Genomic DNA, 24,430 nt, shown 5'->3' on the forward strand with positions numbered 1-24,430 from the left:
TGTTACACACATTCAAGTGTTCAATGCATAGGAATAATGCAAATACAAGTGTCATGATAACAAGTACATCATGTCTTGAAAAGTAATATTACCAACAAAAGGATCAAGAATATCCAATATATATTCAAGTCGACTTGAACTTTCAAATAGTTGCGTTTGGATAATAAGATATTTTCAAGTATTCAGTGAATAAAAATAGTAGATAAAAGATAATAATAAAATAATCAACAGTAATGAAATATTCTGAGAGATATTATCAATACTCAAACTAATCTTAACGTAAATGTTAGAATTGGAGTCTCATGAATAACTGCTCCCATTTACTACTTTTCTATATTCAATCCGAGAAGCCATCTTTCTTTATTTGCTAATTATAAACTTGAAGTGACTCCTTGTTCCTATATATTAGAGGCCAAACCAAGCACAAACCACACTAAAGAGGCCCTTGCTTTCAACTCTCCTCTATGTAATAATTTTTTGCCTAGCTAGCTCGCTTTTCTTCTTCCTCTTCCAAACATGGTGCTGCTAGAAAATGGCATCTTCTCAACTGCCATGAACTCAAAAATCATTGGCTCGGGCAGTGAAGTCATAGTTCTAGCACATGGGTATGGAGGAGACCAGTCTGTCTGGGACAAAATCCTGCCCTCCTTGGCTCAACATTGCCGTGTTCTTGTCTTCGACTGGACCTTTTCTGGTGCTGTCGAAGATCCGAACCTCTACGATCCTGTCAAGTACTCTTCGTACGATGCTTTTGCCGATGACTTAATTTCTCTCCTGGTTGAGATGAACCTTCAATCTTCGGTTTTCATCGGGCATTCCATGTCTGGCTTGATTGGATGCATCGCTTCCATCAAAAGACCTGAGCTCTTTAAGAGGCTCGTACTCATTGGATCTTCTCCAAGGTACTTGGAAAAAGATTACCTTTCTGTTGCTTACAAATGGTCGGCTGTTCTTTGATTCTTAATGATATATTGTGGTGTCTTTCTATCTTTTTTGTTCTTTTTGAAACATGATTCCAGGCACACCCATTTAAATTTTAACTGTAAAAAGCATGCTATTTCCAGATTGGCATCAAGTTAGTTTTCTTTTGTACTAAACATAATTTAGAGAGCTTACTATTCCTGGCCTGTCTCTTAAGGACATGGATTCAAGCTAGAAGAAGAAGTAATTAAGTGGATAGGTTTTGATACGAATGGAGAAATTTGATGTGCTTTATCCAAGTAGAACCAATCAAACATGTGGACACGAACTATATGGTTTCATGATGGTGCCGACCTGCCGGGTTTCTAACTTTTCTTTGTCATGTTCTGTTTATGTTTGGTCTCTATACGTGGGCCAGTGAAGCTTTTAGGGCTACTGTATGTGTCCACAACCAAAATGAAGACTTGACATCAGATCAGATAGCTCGAGGGCGCACATGCGCATTCTTGAACTGAAATAAAGACAAGTTTCCTTTCCTCTAATTTTGACTTTTTTCGCATTTTGAGACCCTTTTAGTTTGGATGCATGCCTTATAAGTAGAGCATGATATTGAGATTGTTGACATCAAAATATCATTGAAGCTGCCTCAAAGCGTTATTGACTTTGATGAAGTTTTCTCTGTAAAGTCTCTTAACAATGAGACAAACATCCCATTTCTCTGCTTTTAGCTTTACACTAGTGTTTTTGTAATCATCGTTTGCATACGAGTGCATGTTATTATTATTATTTTTTTTTTTTTGAGGGGTGGTATTAGCGCATTCACGTCTCGTTTTCTAAATTATTTTTGAATTATGACTATTAAACCCACTTTTTCTATTTTTACAAGAGAAATGAAAATTATAGTCGTGAATGTACGAGCACTGCACAATCACTTTAAAAAAGTGAATATATATGAAACTCACATGAAAAAAATTAATTTTTTAATAGTAGACCCCACTTTTTTTTAAAGCGACTACACGACGCTTGTGCACTCTACGACTGCATGTAACATTACTCTTTTAACAAACCATAAATATTATTCCTTATTTAAATTTTAAAATTTTCTTTTTTGCCAAACCGCTAATTTTCTCTTTGCATGGTACAATGCATGCCTAACTAATTAGCATCCATCTCAAACATGCAAGTCTCAGAATTTCTCATGCCACATCACAGATGCATAAACACGGACGATTACGAAGGCGGATTTGGGAACTCCGACATTGATAAGATCATCTCAAACATTGAATCCAATTATCAAAACTGGACCTCAGCCTTTGCTTCTCTTGTAGTCGACGCAAAAGATCCCCTATCGGTTGATAAGTTCGCAAAATGCTTGAAAAGAATGAGACCCGAAGTGGCACTTCACTTAGCCAAGATTGTATTTCAATGCGATGAACGAGAAGTTCTTGAAAAGGTGATTAAACCATGCACAATCATCCAGACCACCAAAGATTATGTCGTCCCAAATTCAGTGGCACTCTACATGCTGAAGAAAATCAAGGGAAAATCGACTGTGGAGATGATAGAGGGTGATGGGCATTTTCCACAGCTAACTGCTCACCTCCAGCTCCTTGAGGTGCTAGGGCGTGTCCTGGGTTTTGATCTTATTCGTGATTAATTAATTAAGAAAATATATATAATAACATAATATCATGGGATTTGTTATTTTGTTAAAGTTTTGTGCTTATTAATGTTGTCCTGAAATTATTAGTATGGTGCTTGTAAACGAATTGGTGGAAATAAATTGCTAGTCTTTGCCGTGTCAACCTATGATCTAACATACTATTTGTCAGTCTATCTAAAAAAAAAACCATACTATTTGATAAGAAAAATGATTTGTAGGGTTTTTGAGCATGTAAACCCGTACAATAAATCTCATTTTTTTTTTAAAGAGATTGCACGAGATTTTTGTATGGACAGGTTTGGGGGTGGGATGAGACACAAAATTCTCATCTCATCTCATTATTATACATTTTTCAAATCTTCATACAAAATATAATAAATAATTTAATTTTTTTAAATTCTCAAATTTCAAAATAATAATAATATTAAAACACAATATTTTAAACTTCTAAACAAAATACAAAATTCTCATCAAATGATACATGCATGTGTCAAGCCGGTAATCATTCGGTGATCAACGGGCCTTCAGCCTGTAAAGTCCAAACTCCAAAGCTCACAAATTTTGAAAGGACAAAATCCACACACAAGTTAAAATATAAACGAATGAGAATAATAGTTATACCAACAATGTCGACCAAATAAAACAGACAAAGAAAGGAGCAAGAAGATATGATCCAGTAGCGAAACACGTTGCTTCACACGTGACTCAAACCAATATATAAAATCCTCGATATAGTTAGCCTTTGAATTGATCGTGCTTCCGGTGGTCAGTGGTGCCTTTGTTTTGGGTAGAGATTTTGATTTGGTTACTCTCAAATTTCTCATTAATTTTTCCGAGAAACTATGGAGATAAGAGAGTTTGGGTAGTGATAGGGTTACTGCCCTTACTCTTCATAATTTATTTGAAATTTTTTATTTATTTATCATTTTCTTTTAAATATTTTTTTAACATCCTTAATTATTAAGAAAAAAATTAAAAAATATATAATTTTACTAATAATCATTTTCTTAACTATTAAGTAAAATAAAAAATTATAAATACAAAAAAAATAGTAATAAACAGTAAGAGAGTAGTAATCATATCATTATCCAAGAGGGTTTATCTCTTTGAGTTTTGAAAATAGTTATGCTACTTATAAGTCTGGCGTGTCAACGCAGGATCCTAGTTAATTAACTTTATTTATTAGTAGGTGTGACATATTTCTATATCCTCCGCATCGTTGATGTGTTAAAACATAGATTTACAAATAGAATTATCCTTTTAAAAAAATATATTGATATATATTGATATATGATGATATCATAATGTTCTTTTTTTTTTGGGGGTGTGGGGGAGGGGGCCTTTTACGTATAACTTTTTTTGCGTGGAATTTTTCATGATTATTATGCCTCTGCAGAACCCAGAGGAGAATCCATCGTTAAAAACTTATATGGATGTCTTGGACACTTGCTTTGAAATCACAGTTCCCTCCCCCACAAGGGAGACTGTACCCATTTGGATTGAGAAGTAATCTTAATTCATCTCATCTTATCATTATGATTTTTTTAAATTCTCACATAAAATATAATAAACAATTCAATTTTTTCAAATCTCAAAATAATAATAATATTAAAAAATAATATTCTAACAATATTTGATTCAACTTATCTAAAATCATTTCATCCAATCTCATCTCAACTCACTATCTAAATGGTACCTAAAACATATATTGACTTAATATATATATAAAACCAACCCAAAGAGGAATCCTGAAAAGACTTAGCAACTCAACATCCATATGTTGGTAGCTCTTCTCGCCCTTTTCTCTTTAGAGACTCGCCCCTAGCAAAAACTGAACCCGCAGGGGGGTGTTTAGACTAGAGATTGTGTAGCCCTTTATTTTTCTTTATTGTTTGTTTTTTCATCCAAAGTATGGCGAAACGCCGATCTGTTATTTTTCGGAGCCCAACGATCACCACGCGCCCCACCGCAAGAGTCCCAAGCTGCCGATCCTTTGGAAGGCTGAATGTTTTCGTCTAACGGAGCATCGCATGAGTCACATGCGCAGGTCAAAGAAGCACGTGAAATACATGCACCACCACACCAGGAAGCTCTATTGCTGCCATGAGCGGCATTTCTGGGACTAGGGACCTCGAGTTCTTCAGACTTGACTGGTTGCCACACTCCTAGTGTGGCACATGTCTCTCACGAGCCACTATAGTCTCTTTGTTTCTTGTGTTTTGCTTTCCTTCAAACTGAAGTTTCGAATCTACAGTTGTAATCTATCATTTTTACATCTATCTTTATCTTTATGTTTATTGTTATTTCATTTTGTTTAGATAAATATAAAAAAGAAATAGTCTCTTGGACATTTTGTCCATAGAGTGAGAGTCCTCTTATTCTCTAGAGGGTGAGGTTTGAAATCTCTGCTTTAGACAAAATGTGGTCTCTCGGACGGTTTATCTATAGAGAGTTATAAAAATTAAGACCATATCAACCACAAAAAAATTTGTATACTGGTAGAGTCTAAACTATGAATAGTTGACTTGTAATATGAGATTTTCCTTGTATATATTAGTCACGAGCCAAGGAGTTAAGATGGGATAATATATTATAACTTTCGCAGCAGCTTTTTCCTTGTTCATCAACTGAGAGATGGGCTGTGGATGCTATTGAAGTATATTATATTTCCGACTGTAGAAAAAATAGTTCATTTTACATGAGCAAAAGCCATCCATCTCAGTGACCAGTGTATGGTATTCTTCTTGATGATGGTGACTCTGATTAACAGTTGGTTTGTAAGAGTTGTTGAGAACAACCGTTTTCTTTTTATTTTTTCCCCCACTAAACTAGTAGGATTTTTTCCAAACACTTTTCAATAGACGACTGCAGTACTATTTTTATCCCCTAAATTAATTGTAGCACAACATTTTTCCACTTCAAAGAAATTGGCTTTTAACTCACAACATCGATTCTTACAACACAGCCTTTCTTCCTTCACAACATAAGCAGAGCGAGAGGCGCCCGCGGGAGGTTGGGGGGGGGGGGGGGGGGGGGGGTAGGTGTTCGAAGTTTGGAACACGATGCACGAGTATCGTTAGGAGCAATCCCCACTCCTCAAACTTTGTAGTAGATCCAAGTATCCAAAATGTTCAGGTTTCATGTATCTGCAAAGTTTGTAGATAAAAATTAGCCTAAGGTGATAGTTATGCCATATATGTGTTTCATGGAACTCATTGAAAAACTATCTACTTCTATTAATTGGAAAGCTATTTTACACACCCAAAAATTGATGAAAGCAGGGGAAGAATTCAGAGAGGCATATCAACTTAATTCCATAATCATTGTTCCAAGTGTAACATAAATTATAACTGTTTTGATGGTCATGGCGGTGATAGGATGGGGCTGCCTTTTCTTTCCCTTTTTCTTGTAACAAGAAGCTACTGGGGGTGCATTGCAATCCTATTCGTACTTTGCCTAGTTCTAAAAATTCAGAAAGCATATATATGCTATATTTTACACTCTCCAAAGTGAGATTCATGCATGAAGTAACAACTGAGGGCAGATAAGCAGGCTTTAGTAAGACTCGGTAATTTGGAATGGGCACAAGTCTTTAGCTCTCCAGGAATAAGCAAGGAAATCTCTAGGTAGAAACTTGAGCATAAATAAAAATCGTGTATCAACATTGACAACAATGTTAGTATGCAAAAGATTCTGGAAATACACATTAAGCTTGTAAGTTCTTTTTATTTTTTATTTTTCAATTTAAGAGAGAGAGAGAGAGAGAGAGAGAGAGAGAGAGATTACCAGATAAAAATGAGGAAAATGAAGTGATCTTGAAAGTGAAATATTAGGCTCAAAAAGTTATTTCAATAATTTGTTAATGGTGGAAATTGGGTAGGATTGGTTCTAAGCTGAAAGCATAACGGCCACAGTTATCTCGCAGCATCAGCAGTAAAGTCAGTGAGTAGAAATGTGTTTTGGGGTTTTTTTTTTTTAATTAACACCGAGTGTTCAAGAACAAAGTCCCGACTAATCCTAGGGGTGCATAGGCCCTCGGCAAGGAGTTGTTTTGGGTTCTTGTTCAACCAATTGCTGGAAGTTAAGAAAATATCAGAATTCAGAAGAGATACCCGTGTCGAAACAAGAAATCAATGATGACAAGAGAGCAATTTGGCTTGAAGAACTGTGTTCTGCGAATGACATTGGCTACATGCCTTGCAGGAATCAACTTGAAGCTATCCACCTCTCCATCTGTCTCTCAACAAACAGTTCACAAAGGGGTCAAATCCACCATAAGAAACCACTTCAGATCAAATGAAGATTACTGAGATGCAACCATCAAATGAATAAGAAAAACTAGTAAAGACTGTGGTTAGGAACAGATACAAGCATTAAAGAAGGGTGTGCTTGAATCATCCTACCTTGATTCTCAGGTTTAAAACTTTCAGGAAGCTTCAAATCATAACAAAATAGAACATCTCTCTTATATCTGTAGCCATCAATGTCCATATAGGAAACAGCGCCTACTGGTATAGCTCTGTATGAAATGCATTTATGAATCAGTGAGAGGCGGAGAGAGAGGTTGTAAGAATCCTTTCTCAACCAATGGCAGATGCCACTACTAGGTAACATGAAACAATGATGGCGAAAACTTACTCATTAGCTATGGATATGGGAATTCCTGCCTCCTCTTCACATTCCTTCACAAGATTCTCCCCACAAGAAATCCCATGAGGCTGCAATTACCATTGTGGAAATACGAAATCAGTGGCTGGAACAGAATCATAATGGGCATAATATAAACCAGCTAATAGGCCTTAGTAATGACTTGACCAGAAGAGCTTTATCTTTTTGTAATTTTTTATCAAGATTGGGCATAAATAACCCTGCTCAATTTAACTGCTTCAACAAGAAAAACTGAATTGACCTCCAAAAATTTGCAGCGAGGAAGAAATCCTCAGATTCCCACCCGCCTCAGGTTTTAAATCATAACTAAGTCATTACAAACCAGTCCTCCAGCAACTAGATGATCAAGCATCCCTGGATAAGTGGCTTTCCCTTGACTTCTCTTCCCTATCCATAAAAGTTTTTGCCTATCCCTTTCAACATAGCCATTCATCTGAACTCCATAAGCCTATACACAGGAAAGCATAAGAGAAAAGAAGGCAAAACTTAAGAGTCATCAATAACCTGATTGCAATACAGTCAGGATCATCAATCAGATAGAAAAACAAAATGCATTGCTTGGTATGTTCAAATATTGATATTCCGTCTTCAATCAGTAATGCAGATATCTGGGGGTAAACATGAAATACGATGGTAATATTCAGGTCCATAAGTTTAGTACAAATGGTATTGCAAAGAGGAAGAAGTTTAAAGCCAGTAAGACCGATGTACTATATTTACACTGTCCTATAAATAATACAGTCAAAAGGTAATCAAGAAGTCATGAAGCGCATATTTTTTGTCTCTGTAGCATGTGATGAAAGTTCACTCCACTTCTTTCATAGCAGAAGCCCATTTTGTGTTTATAGGTGATACAACTTGCACAAAATTATATGGGGATGAACCTATGACCTCACCACGGACCCCACTTTATAGGGAGGAGATGCCATTTGGTCTACAGACCTCAGTCTTGATTAGCCGAAACCATGGATTTAATATGTAATATTGACTCGTCACTCTATGGGACTCAACTCACTTTATAGTTGCCTAACAAATGTATGAAAATCCTTGATTACTAGTAAAAAAAAAAGTGCAGAGCTTGTTGTGATGAAATTCTTAAGCGCGATCATTTTACTAATTGTCTGTAAGAGTTCCACACATTAAATGATGATAAAGAGAACAAAAGATAACAAAATAGTGAAAAGGCCAGTCATATAGGGAAATGATTCCTAAGCAACAGGTTGGACAATTCACCTTCAGCATTTTGTTTTATATAATTTCAAGTCCTGAGTTGACAGAATCACCTGTTTTTAGGTCAGTCTCAGGAACCTTTGTCATTGAAAAATATAAGCTTAGCGAAAGCAGAGCATCCAAAAGATAACAAGTATTAACCACTGAATTTTCCCCTCCATTGATAGAATATTTTTTATAAGTATAAAAAAAATCTATCAATGGAGAGGACTTTTTTCCCTTTATAAAAGCTAAAGAAAACCACTTGGTTTTTAAAGCAAAAGAATCTAGAACCAAATCAAGTTGCAAGTGTCTAATCATATTTGACATGTTTTCTAAAAATTTAGGACTACAAAACAATGGTGTCAACTTTGTCTCCAGAGAACTGTGTATCCAAAAGATGAGACATTCCACAATGCCATAAACCCACCTTTATTCCAAAGTAAGGAGCTGCAGCACGTTCCAGTGAAAAAAAGACCCGCGAACCAAAGGAAGATGTCACAGGGTAAAGCTGAATAAAATAAGTAGAATTTATATCAGTCAAGGAAACAACGATTGGATACTCGGAAACATAGGTGGAAACTTCTAAATAAGGGAGTGGGGGAAGGGTGATATATTCTAGCATGTAATCCTCACGCACAAATATTCTGTGAAATCATCATTTGTCCTTAACACTCTCCCTCACGTGTGAGTCAGTGCAATCTAGGGTTCAAACTCATATCTCTGGTCTAATACTATGTAAAATCACTGACATGTTGAAATTTTAAACTGATGGAAGAGATATATTTTATTATTTAATTTATATCCTAACATATTTGATATTCCAACACACATTCACTTGGTACGCACAAAAAGAATAACATGAGCGAATCAGTGCGTCGCTTAATTACAATGAGTACCTCGTTCCGTATACCTGGAATCAGTTCTTCCCCCAAGCATTTGACCACATCTCCAACTGCACCAGTCCTATCCTCGGGTTTCCCCAGCATTGGATGTAAGGTCACGTGGGCACCAATGGGTCCTCCATAAGAATCATCTCTAGGGAAAATGAAGACATCCTTGAATCTCCTTAAATTTTGAGCGAAACTGCGAGAATTTGAAAAATTACCTAATAAACCTACTGTTTTGATTCCCGAATAGATACAAACAAAATCAATTCCGCAATACAATTCAACATGACAGGAATTCAGTTCTCGGAGAATTTGACCGAAACATATCAGTGAGGTCAGTAATAAAAAAAAACCATATACGAATTTCTCTATAAGACTCTAAGCCTTACCCATTATGAAGATAACCAACGATTTGGTCCTCGATGACAAATGGAAGGAACTCGGATTGCTTTTCCTGGGAGCGATTCCAAAAGAGAAATGAGTAAATCTAACAAAAGGAAATGAAAAACGGTCCGTTTGGCTTGAGAAGGAGTCAAAAACTGCGAAAAGTAGGTCCAAAAACAGCCAAAATGCTTCTTAATTCCTTTCACGTTTTGAATTTCTGGGGAACCAAGCAGAGGAAAAGAGGGACTCCAAAGGACTTAACTGATCCACGATTGCAGATCTTGACCTTCTGGAAGAAGACTGAGATATCCGAAGGATCGTCTGGAAGGCTTTCCGGTTGAGAAATTCGCAAGACATCGTCCCAAGTGAAGGAAGCACCGGCGGCGGATACTGAAAGAGTAGTAGACTTGGATTTGAAGCAAGTGTGAGTGAGAAAACGTGATGGAAACGGTGTCGAAGTTCTCATGGGAAAAGCGGGAGAAGCTTTGGAGATGCAGAGGGAGGGAACGAACGAGTTTTGGATTTTGTGAGAGAGGGGAAGACTGCAACTGCGGGCCATCAGAGAGCTTGGGCAACTGGGCAAGCAAGGATAAGTGATCTCACTCCCTCCATGCTAATTTCGTCCGTTCCAGCGCGAGATCACTCCCGGTCCGTCCCGCTTTTCCCATCCGGTTTGTACGTTGAGACGAGTTGAATTGAATTGTAAATATTAATATTTTATAAATTTTATTAAAATGAGTTTAATTTTTTAAATTAAAATATATAAAATAGGTTGAGATAAATTTATTCTTTTATAAAGAGTTAAAAAAATAGTAAATCTTATCAATAATTAGTTTAAAATGAATTGAATTTAGTTTAACAACTAAGCACAAGCTTAATGTTCTTCTCTTTGAATAAGAGATTATTATTTTTTGATTGGCACGTGCGAGAATAGTATCTAAATAATCTTGGGAGTACACAGATCTTCAATAATAAATTTTTTGCAAGTACATATAAGATAATTCAAGAAAAAAAATTTTCAGACCAAGTGTACATTGGATTTTTCCTAATTATGTTTTTATTGGGTAGATATTTTTGATAGAATAATTCTAGTAATCATCTTTATACTATATACTATACTTTATTTTTTTATCTTTTTATTTTTTTCTATTATATGATTTGGGAATGATAAGTAGAAGAATTTAATTAATTTAATAAAAAAAATTAAAATATATGTGATGTATAGTGTAAGATGATGATAGCAAAACACTTATTAAAAAGGTTAGTTACTCTTCAAATAAATTGTTCAATCTGTTAAGATTTCGCTACTGCTATTTTTTAATTAACGATGTATTAAATTAAATGAAAGATACAGGAGAGGGTATGATGTCTAGTACAAAAACCCCATTACAAATTTACAATAACGTAGCATGGGAAGGAAAAAACGAAAAAAAAAAAAAAGGGCAATCAACTATAGGTTCAGCCAACGAGGGAATTACCAAAGACGGTTTGCGTTGACTTGACAAGTTGATCGTTTGCTTGTGGCTTCAAACTACAATCGATAAAAAAAACAAGCAGCTATCTGTTCTGGTCCATTTCATAGAAAAGTTCCACTTCTATTGTCTTCATATTCTCTAATGGATGAAAATAGGAATATATTTAAAATACCTATACATGGAAAAGCACAATCGTCAGAGGTATCAAATAAGTATTGGCCATTCTATTAGTGAGGATGGTATGTTAAAAACTTTGTCAGATAGGATGCTGTTGAAAAAAATCTAGCAAGAAAGTGAACAAAATTTTATTTATTATTGCTATGCTTGATCAGTGCTCTAAGTTGAAAGTTTTGGAGTTTTGGTTCACTGATTTTCTTGGCAATGAGCGAGCTTCTAAAGTCATTACAAGGTTAAGAAAGATGATTGAGCAGAATTATAAGCAGTATTCAAAATTTAATGTAGGTTTTGAAGACAATCAACACAAGATGTTTGAGAAAAATACTTAGTCGCCATGAGAGTACTGAGGGTGTTTCTTCTATTATTTATAGAGTATATTTGAGCCTCCTAATATCAAATACAATCTGTATTTTACAGTTATACATCATACAAAATAAGATACTATGTTTAGTGATGTTTTAATGTCAGTAATATTGTGTAGATAGTCGTTTGGTGCTTCCCATATCTGGCGAGCGTGTTGAGGTCATGATTGTAGGAGCGTCGTTGAGATTGGATTTGTTGTGTGTTGAGCTATGTTGAGGATGTGATTGTAGGAGTGCCGTTGAGGTGGTTTCTTCTGTCTTGAGTTGGATGATCTAGGTGGTCTGGGTTAATACTCCCCCTCAAACTAGGTTGAGGTACAAGGCCAAGTTTGGCTCGAAGAGAAGAAAGTGCAGGTCTTCCGAGTGGTTTAGTAAGAAGATTAGCAAGTTGGAGAGAATAGGAAATATGCTGTGTATGGAGAAGTCCTAGTGTAACTCGTTCATGTGCATAATGGTAGTTAATGTCAATGTGTTTGCTTCGAGCATGAAAGATAGGATTGACTGTCATATAGAGAGCACTCAAATTGTCACAAAGAAGAAGTGGTGGAGAGAAAAGAGCAACACTAATGTCACATAAGAGAAATGAAATCCAAGTGAGCTCAGCGGTAGTCTGGGTCATAGCGCGATATTCAACTTTAGAGCTAGAACGTGAAATTGTATATTGGCTTCTTGGTAGACCAGGAAATGCAATTGCTTCTAAGAAAAACACAGTACCTAATAGTGGAGTGCCTAGCGAAAGGACAACATGCCCAATTTGTATCTGAAAAGGCATATAAATCAAGTGTAGAATTTGAACTAAAATATAATCCAAAATTAGTTGTACCTTGCAAATATCGTAATATACTTTTGACCATTTTATAAGGAGCTTCTGTTAGCAAGTGCATAAATTGAGAAACATAATTAACACTATAAGATAATCAGGGCGAGTATAATAAACAATTCATCTCATCCCACACAAAACTTTCCCAAATTTTCATACAAAATATAATAAACAATTCAACTTTTTCAAATCTCAAAACAATAATAATATTAAAAAATAATATTCTAACAAATATTTTATTCAACTTTCATCTCAATTCATTATCCAAACGACACCTAATAAGATATTGAAGAGCACCAACTATGCTACGATAGTGACCAGGGTATGAGAACAGAGTATTCGAGGTAAGACCTTTAGTCTTGGGCATCATGTGGGTCCCCATGGGTTTGCAATCATTCATTTGAGCACACTTTAAAATGTCTAGAGCATATTTAATCAGCGACAAAACAAGACCCGTGCTAGTTGGAGTGATCACTTGAATATCAAGGAAATAGTGCAAGGGACCAAGATTTTCATAGCAAACTGTTGACTCAAAACAAAGACAAAATCATTAAGAGATGCAGTGTTAGATCCGGTTAAGAGAATATCATCGATATATAACAATAAAATAAGAGTGCTACGATGAGAATGACAAACAAATAGGGAAGAGTCAGTCGTGCTACAAATAAATCCATAACCAAGCAAGAAACTACTAAACTTATCAAACTAAGCACGCAATGCTTGTTTTAATCCATAAAGAGTTTTATTTAATTTACATACATAAGATGAGAGAGTAGGGTGTACAAAACCTAGAGGTTATTTCATCTAGACTGATTCTTGAATATCTCCATGCAAGAATGCATTCTTGACATCTAGGTGACAAATCGACCACCGATTGATCAAGGCAAGTGTAATAACGATCTGAATTGTGCTCGGTTTGATAACCGGAGAAAAAGCTTCATTATAATTAACATCATCTTCTTGAAGAAAACCTTTAGCAACTAAGCATGCTTTAAGGCGATCAAGTATGCTATTAGCATTGAGTTTAGTTTTAAAAACCCATTTGCAACCAATGACCGACATGTGAGGGTCACGAGGAACAAGGGTCCACGTGTTGTTGTCATGCAAAGCTTTGAGTTCATCATTCATAGCTTGAGACCAACCCGAGTGGGTGAGAGCGAAATGAACGATTTTGGGCTCTTTGGGTATTTGAGAAGTATCATGAAGATTAGCATACTTGGGATTAGATTTGTGAATCCCATGCTTAGAGCGAGTGATCATTGGATGCTCAGAGATCATAGGTGAAGAAGTAGAGATGGAAGAAATAGATGGGGTGAGTGAAGCATCTGAGGGAAACGTGTTGTGTTGAGATTGTAGAATGATGGCGGGTGAAGAAGTGCCTAAGGGTGGTGAAGGATCAGAGCGAGGAAGTGAGGTGAGTGAGGGGTCAAGGGGAATAGGTACATCCGGCATAGTGGGAGAAGGGGTACTAGAAACAGACGGTGGAGGAAGACTCCACATATTAAAGGTAGATAGAACTTGTTCTAAGGGAGGAGGTAGATGTAAATTACCCGGATTTTTATAAGGGAATGTAAGTTCGTCAAAAACCACATGTCGAGAAATGAAAGTACGGCAAGAAGGTTGGTGATAGCATTTGTATCCTTGGTGTCGATCACTAGACCCGAAAAATACACAAGGTAAGGTCTTAGGGTCAAACTTATTTTTTTTGGCATCCCAAATATAAGGATAGCATTTAGACACAAAAACACAGAATGAGCTATAGTCGAGGGCAGGTTCCAAATAAGATAGAAAATGAAGATTGTAAATCAAGAGAAGATGATGGTAAATGATTAATGAGGAAAGTTGCAGTGAAAAAGACTTCAACCCAAAAGTGTTTTGGGACACCACTATGGAAGATCATAGTCATGTTGAGTTCGCAAATGGTGTGATAACGATGCTCAACAATGCCATTTTGTTTGGGGTATAAGGACAAGAAAAATGATGGAGAATACATTGTCATTGAAGATTAGACATATATTGATGGTTAGAAAATTCCCCACCCCCATTAGATTGAGTTTTTTTTTTATTAAATTGGTGCTCAACATATTTTTCAAATAAAACAAACGTGTTAAAAAAAACCAGATTTTTTAATAAATAAGCCATATGTATTTAGAATGAGCATCCACAAGACCTGAATAATAGTGAAATTTTCCAACAGAAATCACAGGAGCAAGTCCCCATAAGTCACAATAGATTTTCTCAAAAACATCATGCGTAACACTAGAAGATGTTAAGAAAGGTAGTTTACTAAGTTTGCTGAACTGGAAACTTTCACAAATAGAAGACATTTTATTAGAACCAACAGTTTGAATAAGGACATTAGACTTGAGGACTTGAAGAGTAAAGGCCTGGGGATGTCCCAAACGTTGATGCCACACTTCTTTAAAGACCTTCTAGAACCAGGTGGAGAAGTGAGCTTCATAGAAAGGTGACAATATATAGAGGTTACCCTTCCGTCGTCCGGTGAGATGGACGTGGTTGGTCTCCCGTTCCTTAACAACAAAGCCAATTCTATAAAATTCACAGTTATAAGGATAGTCAGAAGTAAGTTGTCCTATAGATAACAAATTTTTGGTTAAATCAGGAACTAAGAAAACACCTTTTAATTTAATTCAAGATGTGCCATTACCAATATACGTGTCACCAATATGTGTAATAACTTGTGAACTACCATCATCAACAATAACAACATCATGACCAAAATAACAATGAAGGTTGTCAAGTATACCTGCATTACCTGTCATGTGAGTTGAAACACCGGTATCTACAACCCATTCAGTATCATAGGAGGAATTCTCAAGAGTGAGTGCATTAAGCACCGATACACGTTCCAACATTTAAGAGCCACGTCTTTTTTTTTCCCAAATATTTGATAAATGTCCACCCAAGTAGATTCACATCCTTTGGTAGAATAATTAACTCGATTAGTTGGTACACGAGTATTCAAAGTGTGAGAAACAGATTCGGTGCGAGTGGTGTTTGTGGCTAGTGTGAAGCCACGACCCTTGGAAGAAAATGTGTGGGATTGGTTTCGCTTATTGTTGCGGTGGTCTTTAACACTAGAGTGGTTAGATTTCTATCCATAGAAAGTAAAAGTTGAGCCAAAGGAAGCCTCATGAAGAGCAAATCTCAAAGCCTTGAAGTAGAGGGATCAATTCAGTGTAAGTGGGCATAGGTGGCTTCAACATAGACATTGGACTCATACTTGGCCCCAAGGCTACTCAAGAGAGAAAAATCCTTCATTTTATCTTGCACAGGGCGGCCAATGGCAGCAAGGTTGTCACATAGGCTTTTGAAGGTTCGTAAATGCTTAGTGAGGAAGGTGTTTAGTTCCTTTCACAGATAAGTGAGCAGTTGAGTAAGGTGGAATTCACGTTCTTGTGAATCTTGAGCATAGGCTTCTTTCAAAGAGGACTAGACTTGAGATGTGGATTCTAGACTGACAACCAAACCCAGTGCCTCTTATGAAAGAGTGCCTATAATCCACCCACGAAGTAAGCAATCGAATTTACGCCACTGAAGAAACTCATCACTGAAGGAGCTATGATCAATGTCAGACGCTGCATCAAGAGCACCTTATTTTGGAGGTGCAGAGCTCTCACTGAGAAGATGATCAACCAAGTCTTGGCTCTCGGCCAATGCCAAAATTTGCTCACACCACAATGGGTAACTGGAGTTGGTGAGGCACAAGGTAACAAAATTCTAAACGTTGAGGGAGATGGTAGCCATGGGAGGAAGACTCTTACTCTCACATAGGCTCTGATACCATAAAGACAATCAACACAAGGTGTTTGAGAAAAATACTCAGTCACTATGAGAGTATTGAAAGTGTTTCTTCTATTATTTTGTCGTTACACATTATACAAAATAAGATACTATGTTTAGTGATTTTTTAATCTCGGTAATATTGTGTAGGTAGCCCCGTTTGGTGCTTCCCATATCTGGCGAGTGTGTTGAGGCCGTGATTGTGGGAGTGTCGTTAAGATTGGAGTTGTTGTGTGTTGAGCTGTGTTGAGGCTGTGATTCTAGGAGTGTTGTTGAGGATGTTTCTACTATGTGTTGAGCTGGATGATACGGGTTATCTGGGTTAATAGGTTCAAGTAGGAGCCAATCAAATAATGGTGAGACCCAAAACAACACAAAATCCTATGATGATAAGAATGATCTTTATAGTAGTTATCAAAAGTATCAAGCATGAAAGGTTGTTGTAGAGTCCAAGTCAGAGTTGGATCGATATTTTATGGGGAGCCTTGATTGATGCCCAACTTTGACATTTTAATCATGTGGTGGAAGGTGAATTCAACCAAGTTACCAATCCTTGCCAATATAGATGAGATGTGTTAGCTACTCTCATTTCTATTATTGGTTTTGAGTCAGCATTTAGCATTGGAGATCATGTGTTAGATTTATTTCGTAGTTCATCGGTCCTGACAACAGTTGAAACTCTTATCTGCACACAAAACTGGTTAAAGGCTCCTTCCATTAATTATTACTTTCAATATGTAAAAGAAGATGTTGAAAGTTAAAGTTAGAAACTTGTAATATTCATATTTGAAGAATATTTTGATATAGTCATTTCAATTAATTATGTTTTTCACTTAACTTTTGTTTTTTCTGTGAAGAGATAACCTTAAAGAATATTTTGAATGAGAACAATTGGAGTCTAAAGGTAAGACCATCTCGTAGTCTAGGGGTCCGTTTAGCAACATAATTGTTCTCAAGTCTTCAATATTTTCATCTAATCATTACTTAATCATTACAAATTTTCTAAACTGCCAAACAAAACACAAAAAGTAATACTACTTTTTTCAAATTTCAAAATAAAATTATATTAAAAAATTATATTCAGACGATTTTTTAACTTTATAATGTAGTTATTCAACTTTTTCTCTCTTATTTTTCAAAACTCAATAAAATATCTTAACTCAAATTATTTCACTACTATTCACATATATATTAATATATTTTAAGTATCCGGCCCTAAGACTTATGGGAAGAAAAATTATGTTAATTTGAATAAGACCAATCTTGCAGATCGAGGTCCTTTAATTTCTATGATTATAGCTTAATTTAAGATTGTTTACTTACAATAACACCACAAATTTTGAATCTTAATTAATTAGTCACTTCCTTTACTGAGGTTTACTTTAAAAATTTTGAATCTTAATTAATTAGTCACTTCCTTTACTGAGGTTTACTTTAATGATGTCTATTTATGCCTGTTATCTTGATGTTTGATGCTGGTGTTCGGTCATTGTGCTAAAACCTTAGGTAGATGAGATGAGATGGTTTAAGATGAAAGTTGAATATTGAATAAAATATTCTTAAAATATTATTTTTTTAATATTATTATTATTTTGAGATTTAAAAAAGTTAAATTATTCATTATATTTTATGTGAAAATTTGAAAAAATTGTAATGATGATATGAAACCGTTTCTGTATCAAATAGGACCTTAATCTTGCAAGGCTTTATGAGTAAGGCAGTATATATTTTGTTTGGAAATGGTATTTGTTGCTGCATTATTTATATGAATATCCCCTTTGATGGTGCTACTGTTGACTGCTACTTGAGTTCCCTTTTCGTGATCTGCTCTTGTTATGATGGTTCATTGCCAACTCTTGATAGACTTTTAAACCCTCTCTGTAGATGAGAATACTTGGGTATTTTTTGAGAAATTGTTGTGTTGCCTTTGGTTTGTGCTTTTGCAAGTTTGCTCAATATTTCAATGTTTAGCAAAAACACTCTGGGTATTTTTGGAGTTGGCATGCGTTCTATCCAGTTGAATTGCCCTGCATGGTAGTGTTGATCTGTAACTCTGTATATAATATAGGATCCCTATTTTTGGTTAATGAAATTTGAATTACCCAAAAAAAGAGAGAGAATTCTACAACTATTTGTATGTTTATTCGAGCACTCTTGAATGGTTTAGCCGTAATGCACTTGCCCAGTGTTAATATTCTAGGTGTTTGGTCTCTTTAATGCTAGTGATGTCAACTTCTTCCCACCATGATGGCATATGAAAAAGTAGCTTGCCTTTCAACATTAGACTAATTGTTGTCTTCTTCCTCTTGCATCAGGTATATATGGCCCTTCAACTGGTATCTATGGCATGAACTTTTTGTTGTGTTGGAGAAAGCTAGATTCCGTGTCGATCATTGTTGTAAATGCAAGTCACGCGTTGGAATTCTGCACAGAGTTACAAAGGAGGACGAAATGAAATGGTTCCAGATGAAATACGAAGTTGTTCTTAACAAGTCCCTATCAATTACAACCTATATGATCTTAAGTTGTGAGAAGTAGGGGTGAAAATCGACCCCATCAACGCGGTTTTGGGACAAAACTGATGCCGACCGATGCACCATTTTGGGGGAGGAAACCGGCCGAAACCGATCAATGGGAAGGAGAAACACCGACCGTCTCGACACCGATAGTTCTCTGGCGGTTCATTGATGAGTTTCGTCTGAGAGAGTAGAGAGAGAGTGTGTTGTAGAGGGGAGAGAGAGAGAGGATGAGAAATGAGATCGCAGCTCTAGGAAGAAGAAGTTTGACAAAGAAGACGACCTAATTTCAAAACGACTCCGTTTGGTTTAGACTAAACGGTGTCTTTCTACTTAATTTTATTTAATACGTTATGAATAAAACTACGCCGTTTGGTTTAATACTAAACGGCGTCGTTTCAGCGGTTTGAACTAGGTTCGAATCAATGCCGAACCGGCCGATATCAGTTTATTCTATTTTTTGGCCACACGCCAACGTGTTCTCCACCGGTTTCGGCAGGTTCTGAGCTCTAACGGCCAGTCTGAGTCTGTCTAGGTCGGTTTCTCGGTTTCTTGTACTGTCCTAGTGAGAAGAGTTGTAAATAGTAGTAAAAAAATAATGAAAAAATAATAATAAAATATTAAATAGTAGTGAAAAGTAATAAATAGTAATAAAAAATAGGTAAAAAGTAATAAAAAAAATAATGAATAGTAGTGAAGTATTCTGGTAATACCTGAGGTACTCTTGGTACCTAAACGTATCCCTCGGTTACCTTTCATCAATTGCTTGCCAGGAATTATGTTTTTGTTGAAGAGATTTATGAGTTACTTTCAGTTTTGTGTACTTTCGGTTGATTTCCACTCAAGATGAGATGAGAAATCTATAAATACTAGAAATAATTTGTGAATAGTAATAATATAGTTTGAGTTAAAATGTTTTATAGGGTTTCAAAAAAGAAGAGAGAAAAATTGAATAAAAAAATATAAAGTTAAAAGAGGGTTAGAATATAATTTTTTCATATAATTTTTGTTTTATAATTTAAAAAAGTAGAATTATTTTTTATATTTTATTTAGAAGTTTGAAAAATTTGTAATAATTAACTAATAATTAGATGAAAAAATTATAAAATTTGAAATTTGAAATTGGAAGAGTGTAGATAGAGGAAGGGCCTATGTAAATTATTTCTTTATGCTTCGTTTGATTACATAGATAAGATGAGATAATATGAGATAAAAATTGAAAGTTAAATGAAATACTGTTATAATATAATTTTTGTTTTGGGATTTGAAAAAATTGAATTTTTATTATATTTTATGTGAGAATTTAAAAAAATTATAATGATTATATAAGATGAGATCTCATCTTGGTAACCAAACCAGGCCAACTTTAAAGGAAAAGAATTGGAATGACTTATTACCTCATTAATAAAAGTAGAGTTCTTCTATAGAGTATCCACTGTAGCGGTGCACACAATGCACACACTACGCAGATGCTGTGTTTGTATTTTTTTTTTAAATGCAAAACGTGCGTTTTCATTTTACGATTTTCTTCTTCCCCAATTCATTCGAATTTACCCCACGCGAAAAAGCTCCTCTCCCTCGCCCGCGTCGAGTCGTTTCTTTGCCCACCGCCACCGACGATGCCGCCTCTTTGTCCAGCGACACCGAATGACTTTCCTCAGTCTACACAACACCGCCACTCCCCGCGTCGCCTAGCTCTCCTCCCTCCCCGTCGCCCGTCCATATTCTTTTGTTCCTCTCCCCGCTCGCCGTGTCTCCCCCCACCACCCGCGTCCCCCATACTCTCCCCCACCCCCACCACCCACGTCGTCCATCCTCTCCCCCACCCCCACCCCCGCGTCACCCATCCTCCAGCCCCACCCCCGCGTCGCCCAAACAATGCCCTAGTTGCCCCGCACCACCTCTGCCCAACACCCCCGTTGGTTGCCGTCGACCCTCCCTCTGCCCATTACCCTCACCCTCATTGGTTGCCGTCGACCCTCCCTCTGCGCATCCTCTGATTGCGAAGTTTGAAAAGGTAAGCCGAGACCGATTTATTCTCTGCTCTCTCCTCTTCCTCTCTTACTTCTTGTTTGTATTTCTCTCTTTGTATTATGCCTTTGCATATTTTGCTTGCTTGTTGGTTGGTTCGATTTTTTTGAGTTTTGTGGATATTATGCAATGAGATTGGTTCATGTCTCGTTTGCCGCTTACGAGGGCATCAGTTGGGATTTCTTAGCCTTTGGTGAAATTTGAAGACATGGGTCAATGCAGTGTTCAAATCTTGGATTGAAATTGTCAATGTCTACATTCACTCACCCTTTTTATTGTTTTTTTTTTTGTTTTGTAAAGCATGAATTATGAAAACAGGAATGTATTATTATAATCTTTTAGCTTGTATTTCTTGCTTATCTTCTTTGATTTATTTGTGTGGATTTGAATTCCACATTAATATTGCTTACCTTGCCGCATACCTGGCGTGACGATTACAAGGGGATTAGTTAGGTTTCCTTGGCTCTTGGTGAAATTTAAGGTCATGGGTCGATTCCAGTTTTAATAATTGGATTGATTTGTACATGTATTCTTTCATTCCAATATTCTAGTTGTGCCAAATTTTCATTCCAATATTCTAGTTGTGCCACATTATGACTTTGATCATAACTTACTGGGTCATCTTGATGGGTCCTTGAAATTTTTTCAATAATTGGATTGATTTTCCCTTCCCCTTTATGGTCATCTTGATGGGTCCTTGAATTTTTTTTTTAAGAATTTTATATTCAATAGGTTGTATTGTGTACATGATAATGTGGGGTCATGTGTTATTTATGCATTAGTTAAGCTACATAATTTCTGAACTTTATGATTTTCCTATGATTGCACTCATATTTCATCTTCCCATTCAGAAAACATCTTCCCTTCATTTCTAAATGCTATTTGATGTACTTCAAATGGTGTTTTGGTTTCAGCTTCAGTACTATGTTGTCATGCTTATATGCTTGAGATATATATTGGTAAAGATCTGTGTTGGTTATTTGCTGCAGGCCCATATTAAGTTATTTCAAATTTGCTCCATGAGTATGTGCTGGTTAACTTGCAAATAAGTTCCTATGAGTACGTTATAAAATTAAAAATAAGGTGGCTTATGTGGAATATCATATATTTTTCACAATAAGAATTTGTAGAATGTAATATAGTTTTTTCTAATGTAATGTTTTATAATTCTTTTTGTGTACCTATAAAAGAAAACTTTTTTGTGAATCACACATTTCAAATTCTTTCTTTCTCTGCAGGGGAATGACCTTTAGGTAATTTGTTATTATTTGAATTGGTTAATGAGTGTTGTTTGATTTACCATTGTATAGTATGATAGCTTAGATCATCGTTATATTTTGCTAAATGCCAAATGATCATTGTTATGGTTTACTAAGCTGTGTTTCAAAAAATAAATTGTGTTTACTAAGCTGTGTTTTATATGCAGCAAGAGAAAAAATGCAAAGAATTTGTTCAAGCTTTTGTTGATATTTTTTTTTCTCATTTAAACCTTCACCTTTCAATTTTCTTTACGTTGGCTTCAGTTGAATGTGTCTTTTATTGAATCTTTGTTACTGAATTGTCCACTGCTGGAGAGTTTGAGCTTGACGAAATGTTGGAGTGTAGGTTGCTCAGACACAGAAGGTGTTGCAGTGTAAAAACTAAAAGGTGTTGTACTGAGCTGTAAGGAACAATTTATTACATCTTCAGCATATGAATTAACAGATCTTAGGTTTCAGCATATTACTTCCTGAAATGCATATGCTTTGGCTTTGAACCACAGAGGTGCCTTGTTTAAACCACCAGTGCAATCTTTTGACAAAGGAGGCAGGACTTTGAATGTGATTGCACCAGGAAGTATTGTTTTGATCTGGTTCTCTGCACCAGGAAGTTGATGAAGTTGTCGGTAATCTTCTTCATAAACTCCTAGAACAACTTCAGGTATATATGATATGATCAACTTCATTGATCTAAGCATGATATGATGTACTCTTTTGGTTAAAGGTTAAACCCTAGGATCAGTTCTACTTGTGTGTGTTTCTCTCTAGGCATCATGAATTTTAGTAAAAAAAGTTATCAGGATTTTGATTTTATGAGCAATGTGAAGACCATTTATGCTGCATCCCAAGTCTGTTTTAACCATTTATGTTCACTATTTTAGGTTATTCCCCTTGGAGAAGAACCATTGCATATGAGTATTTGATTTAAGTATCATTTGTCCTTAAACTCAGTATACTCATGGGTGTATAGATAGGAGTTCTTTGATTTACAGATTGTTTTATTGGTTTTAAATGTCATTTGAACATGTCTCCAATGGGTGTATTTCTGCCATTTTTCAGATATGGTTTCAACCCAATATTTTGAGTGACACTTCTTTCGGATGGAGGATTTTGACAAGATTGGAAGCAAAGACAAGACCACGATGCACTTCTTTTGGATGGAGGATTTTGCCATTTTCATTTGCTATATATTTAGTTCTTGTATAACATGCACTGATCTCTGTATATATTGTATGAGGCAAGATCACGATTTTCATTTGATATAAGTTTATTACAGTGTTATTACACAGATTTTTGAACAGTATTATTACATTTGTTGTAAGTTCATTTGCTGTAAATTTATTACAGTATTATTACATTTGACGTACGCTCATTTGATGTGCTCATTTGCTGTATCATTTATAGTATCATTACATTTGCAGGTCTAATTTTGATTTTCTGAAAATTTCTGCTGGACTCACATTGAGTATTGGTTAAGCAAATTGCATAGTACTGTATTTTCTTTAAAAGGTTTTTCAACTTCTGGTGGAAAGTTCGTATATTTTTCAACACCTTTTCCCAGCTAACTAATTTGCCCTGCTTTTGAAGCTAAATGGAATTTTTGTGTTATGGGATCATTATCCTTTGAGCAACTAAAGTGCCACAGTTTTTATGGTTTTTTTAAAGTAATTTTTAGTTGTACATTAGTCATTAGTGCTTTCGTTCTAGCTGGTATTGAACAGAGAGAGCTTGTTTGAAAATCACTGACATATTATTGAGGAAGCTTGGGTTTTGGACTTGTTTGTGGAATTATGAAAAATGCACCGACCTCCCAAAACATCTAATTTTCATTTTTTTGGGTCAATTTATAGCTTGATGAGCAGGTACTGTAATAATAATATATCGTTACGAGGACTCTTAAAATAGCAAAAAAGTCGAGATCAAACAATGTGCACAAGTTGTTTTCAACTGTTCATTACAAAGGTTAATTTAATGAACCAACAGATTCCCCTTTTGTACATCATAACCAAAACATAGTTGGAGTACCCATTTTGTACATCATAACCAAAACATAGTGGGAGTACCATTACAGTTGATCCATTCAAAACCGATATACTCCATACAATGTGTTATTTATATACAGTTTATCCGAACCAAGCCAAAACTATTACAAATGTGACAACCTAGTACAAACATAATAATTTTTGCTTTTTCTTTTGAAGTGTTGTCTCTCTCTCTCTTTCTTACTTTATCTTCCCTTTTATGAACTTTT

The 24,430-nt window shown here is 35.7% G+C and overlaps 2 protein-coding genes across 4 annotated transcripts; one reads left to right on the forward strand and one right to left on the reverse strand.

The window, feature by feature from the left end:
• The first annotated feature begins 411 nt into the window (after positions 1–411).
• On the forward strand, positions 412–2,792 carry LOC121250032 (strigolactone esterase D14-like). The gene is made up of 2 exons (XM_041148944.1): positions 412–902; positions 2,134–2,792. The coding sequence occupies exons 1-2, from the start codon at positions 517–519 to the stop codon at positions 2,576–2,578; spliced, it is 831 nt and encodes a 276-aa protein (XP_041004878.1). The 5' UTR covers positions 412–516; the 3' UTR covers positions 2,579–2,792.
• Positions 2,793–5,230: 2,438 nt separating this feature from the next.
• On the reverse strand, positions 5,231–10,396 carry LOC121248966 (nudix hydrolase 20, chloroplastic-like). 3 transcript variants are annotated; one of them, XM_041147600.1, is made up of 9 exons: positions 9,998–10,396; positions 9,741–9,805; positions 9,361–9,547; positions 8,892–8,972; positions 7,575–7,700; positions 7,223–7,302; positions 6,988–7,103; positions 6,697–6,817; positions 5,231–5,730 (listed from the first exon to the last, which is right to left on the reverse strand). In XM_041147600.1, exons 1-9 carry the CDS (start codon positions 10,292–10,294, stop codon positions 5,661–5,663), a joined length of 1,143 nt encoding a protein of 380 aa, XP_041003534.1. In that variant the 5' UTR covers positions 10,295–10,396; the 3' UTR covers positions 5,231–5,660. The 3 variants fall into 3 exon arrangements, with proteins under 3 accessions (XP_041003534.1, XP_041003535.1, XP_041003536.1); XM_041147601.1 differs by lacking the exon at positions 8,892–8,972; XM_041147602.1 differs by lacking the exon at positions 5,231–5,730 and having other exon boundaries at positions 6,711–6,843; positions 6,882–7,103.
• Between the last annotated feature and the right edge of the window lie 14,034 nt (positions 10,397–24,430).

Source organism: Juglans microcarpa x Juglans regia, chromosome 2D (genome assembly GCF_004785595.1).
Source record: "Juglans microcarpa x Juglans regia isolate MS1-56 chromosome 2D, Jm3101_v1.0, whole genome shotgun sequence".
NCBI classification, from domain to species: Eukaryota; Viridiplantae; Streptophyta; class Magnoliopsida; order Fagales; family Juglandaceae; genus Juglans; species Juglans microcarpa x Juglans regia.

Bases quoted from the DNA above. Each gene is read 5' to 3' on its own strand.
- LOC121250032 (XM_041148944.1), top strand. From the start codon at position 517: ATGGTGCTGCTAGAAAATGGCATCTTCTCAACTGCCATGAACTCAAAA. The intron at 903-2,133 runs GTACTTGGAAAA...GCCACATCACAG, and splicing joins CTCATTGGATCTTCTCCAAG to ATGCATAAACACGGACGATT.
- LOC121248966 (XM_041147600.1), bottom strand. From the start codon at position 10,294: ATGGCCCGCAGTTGCAGTCTTCCCCTCTCTCACAAAATCCAAAACTCG. The intron at 9,548-9,740 runs GTAAGGCTTAGA...AAATTCTCGCAG, and splicing joins GTTGGTTATCTTCATAATGG to TTTCGCTCAAAATTTAAGGA. The intron at 7,303-7,574 runs GTTTGTAATGAC...TGGTAATTGCAG, and splicing joins ATCTAGTTGCTGGAGGACTG to CCTCATGGGATTTCTTGTGG.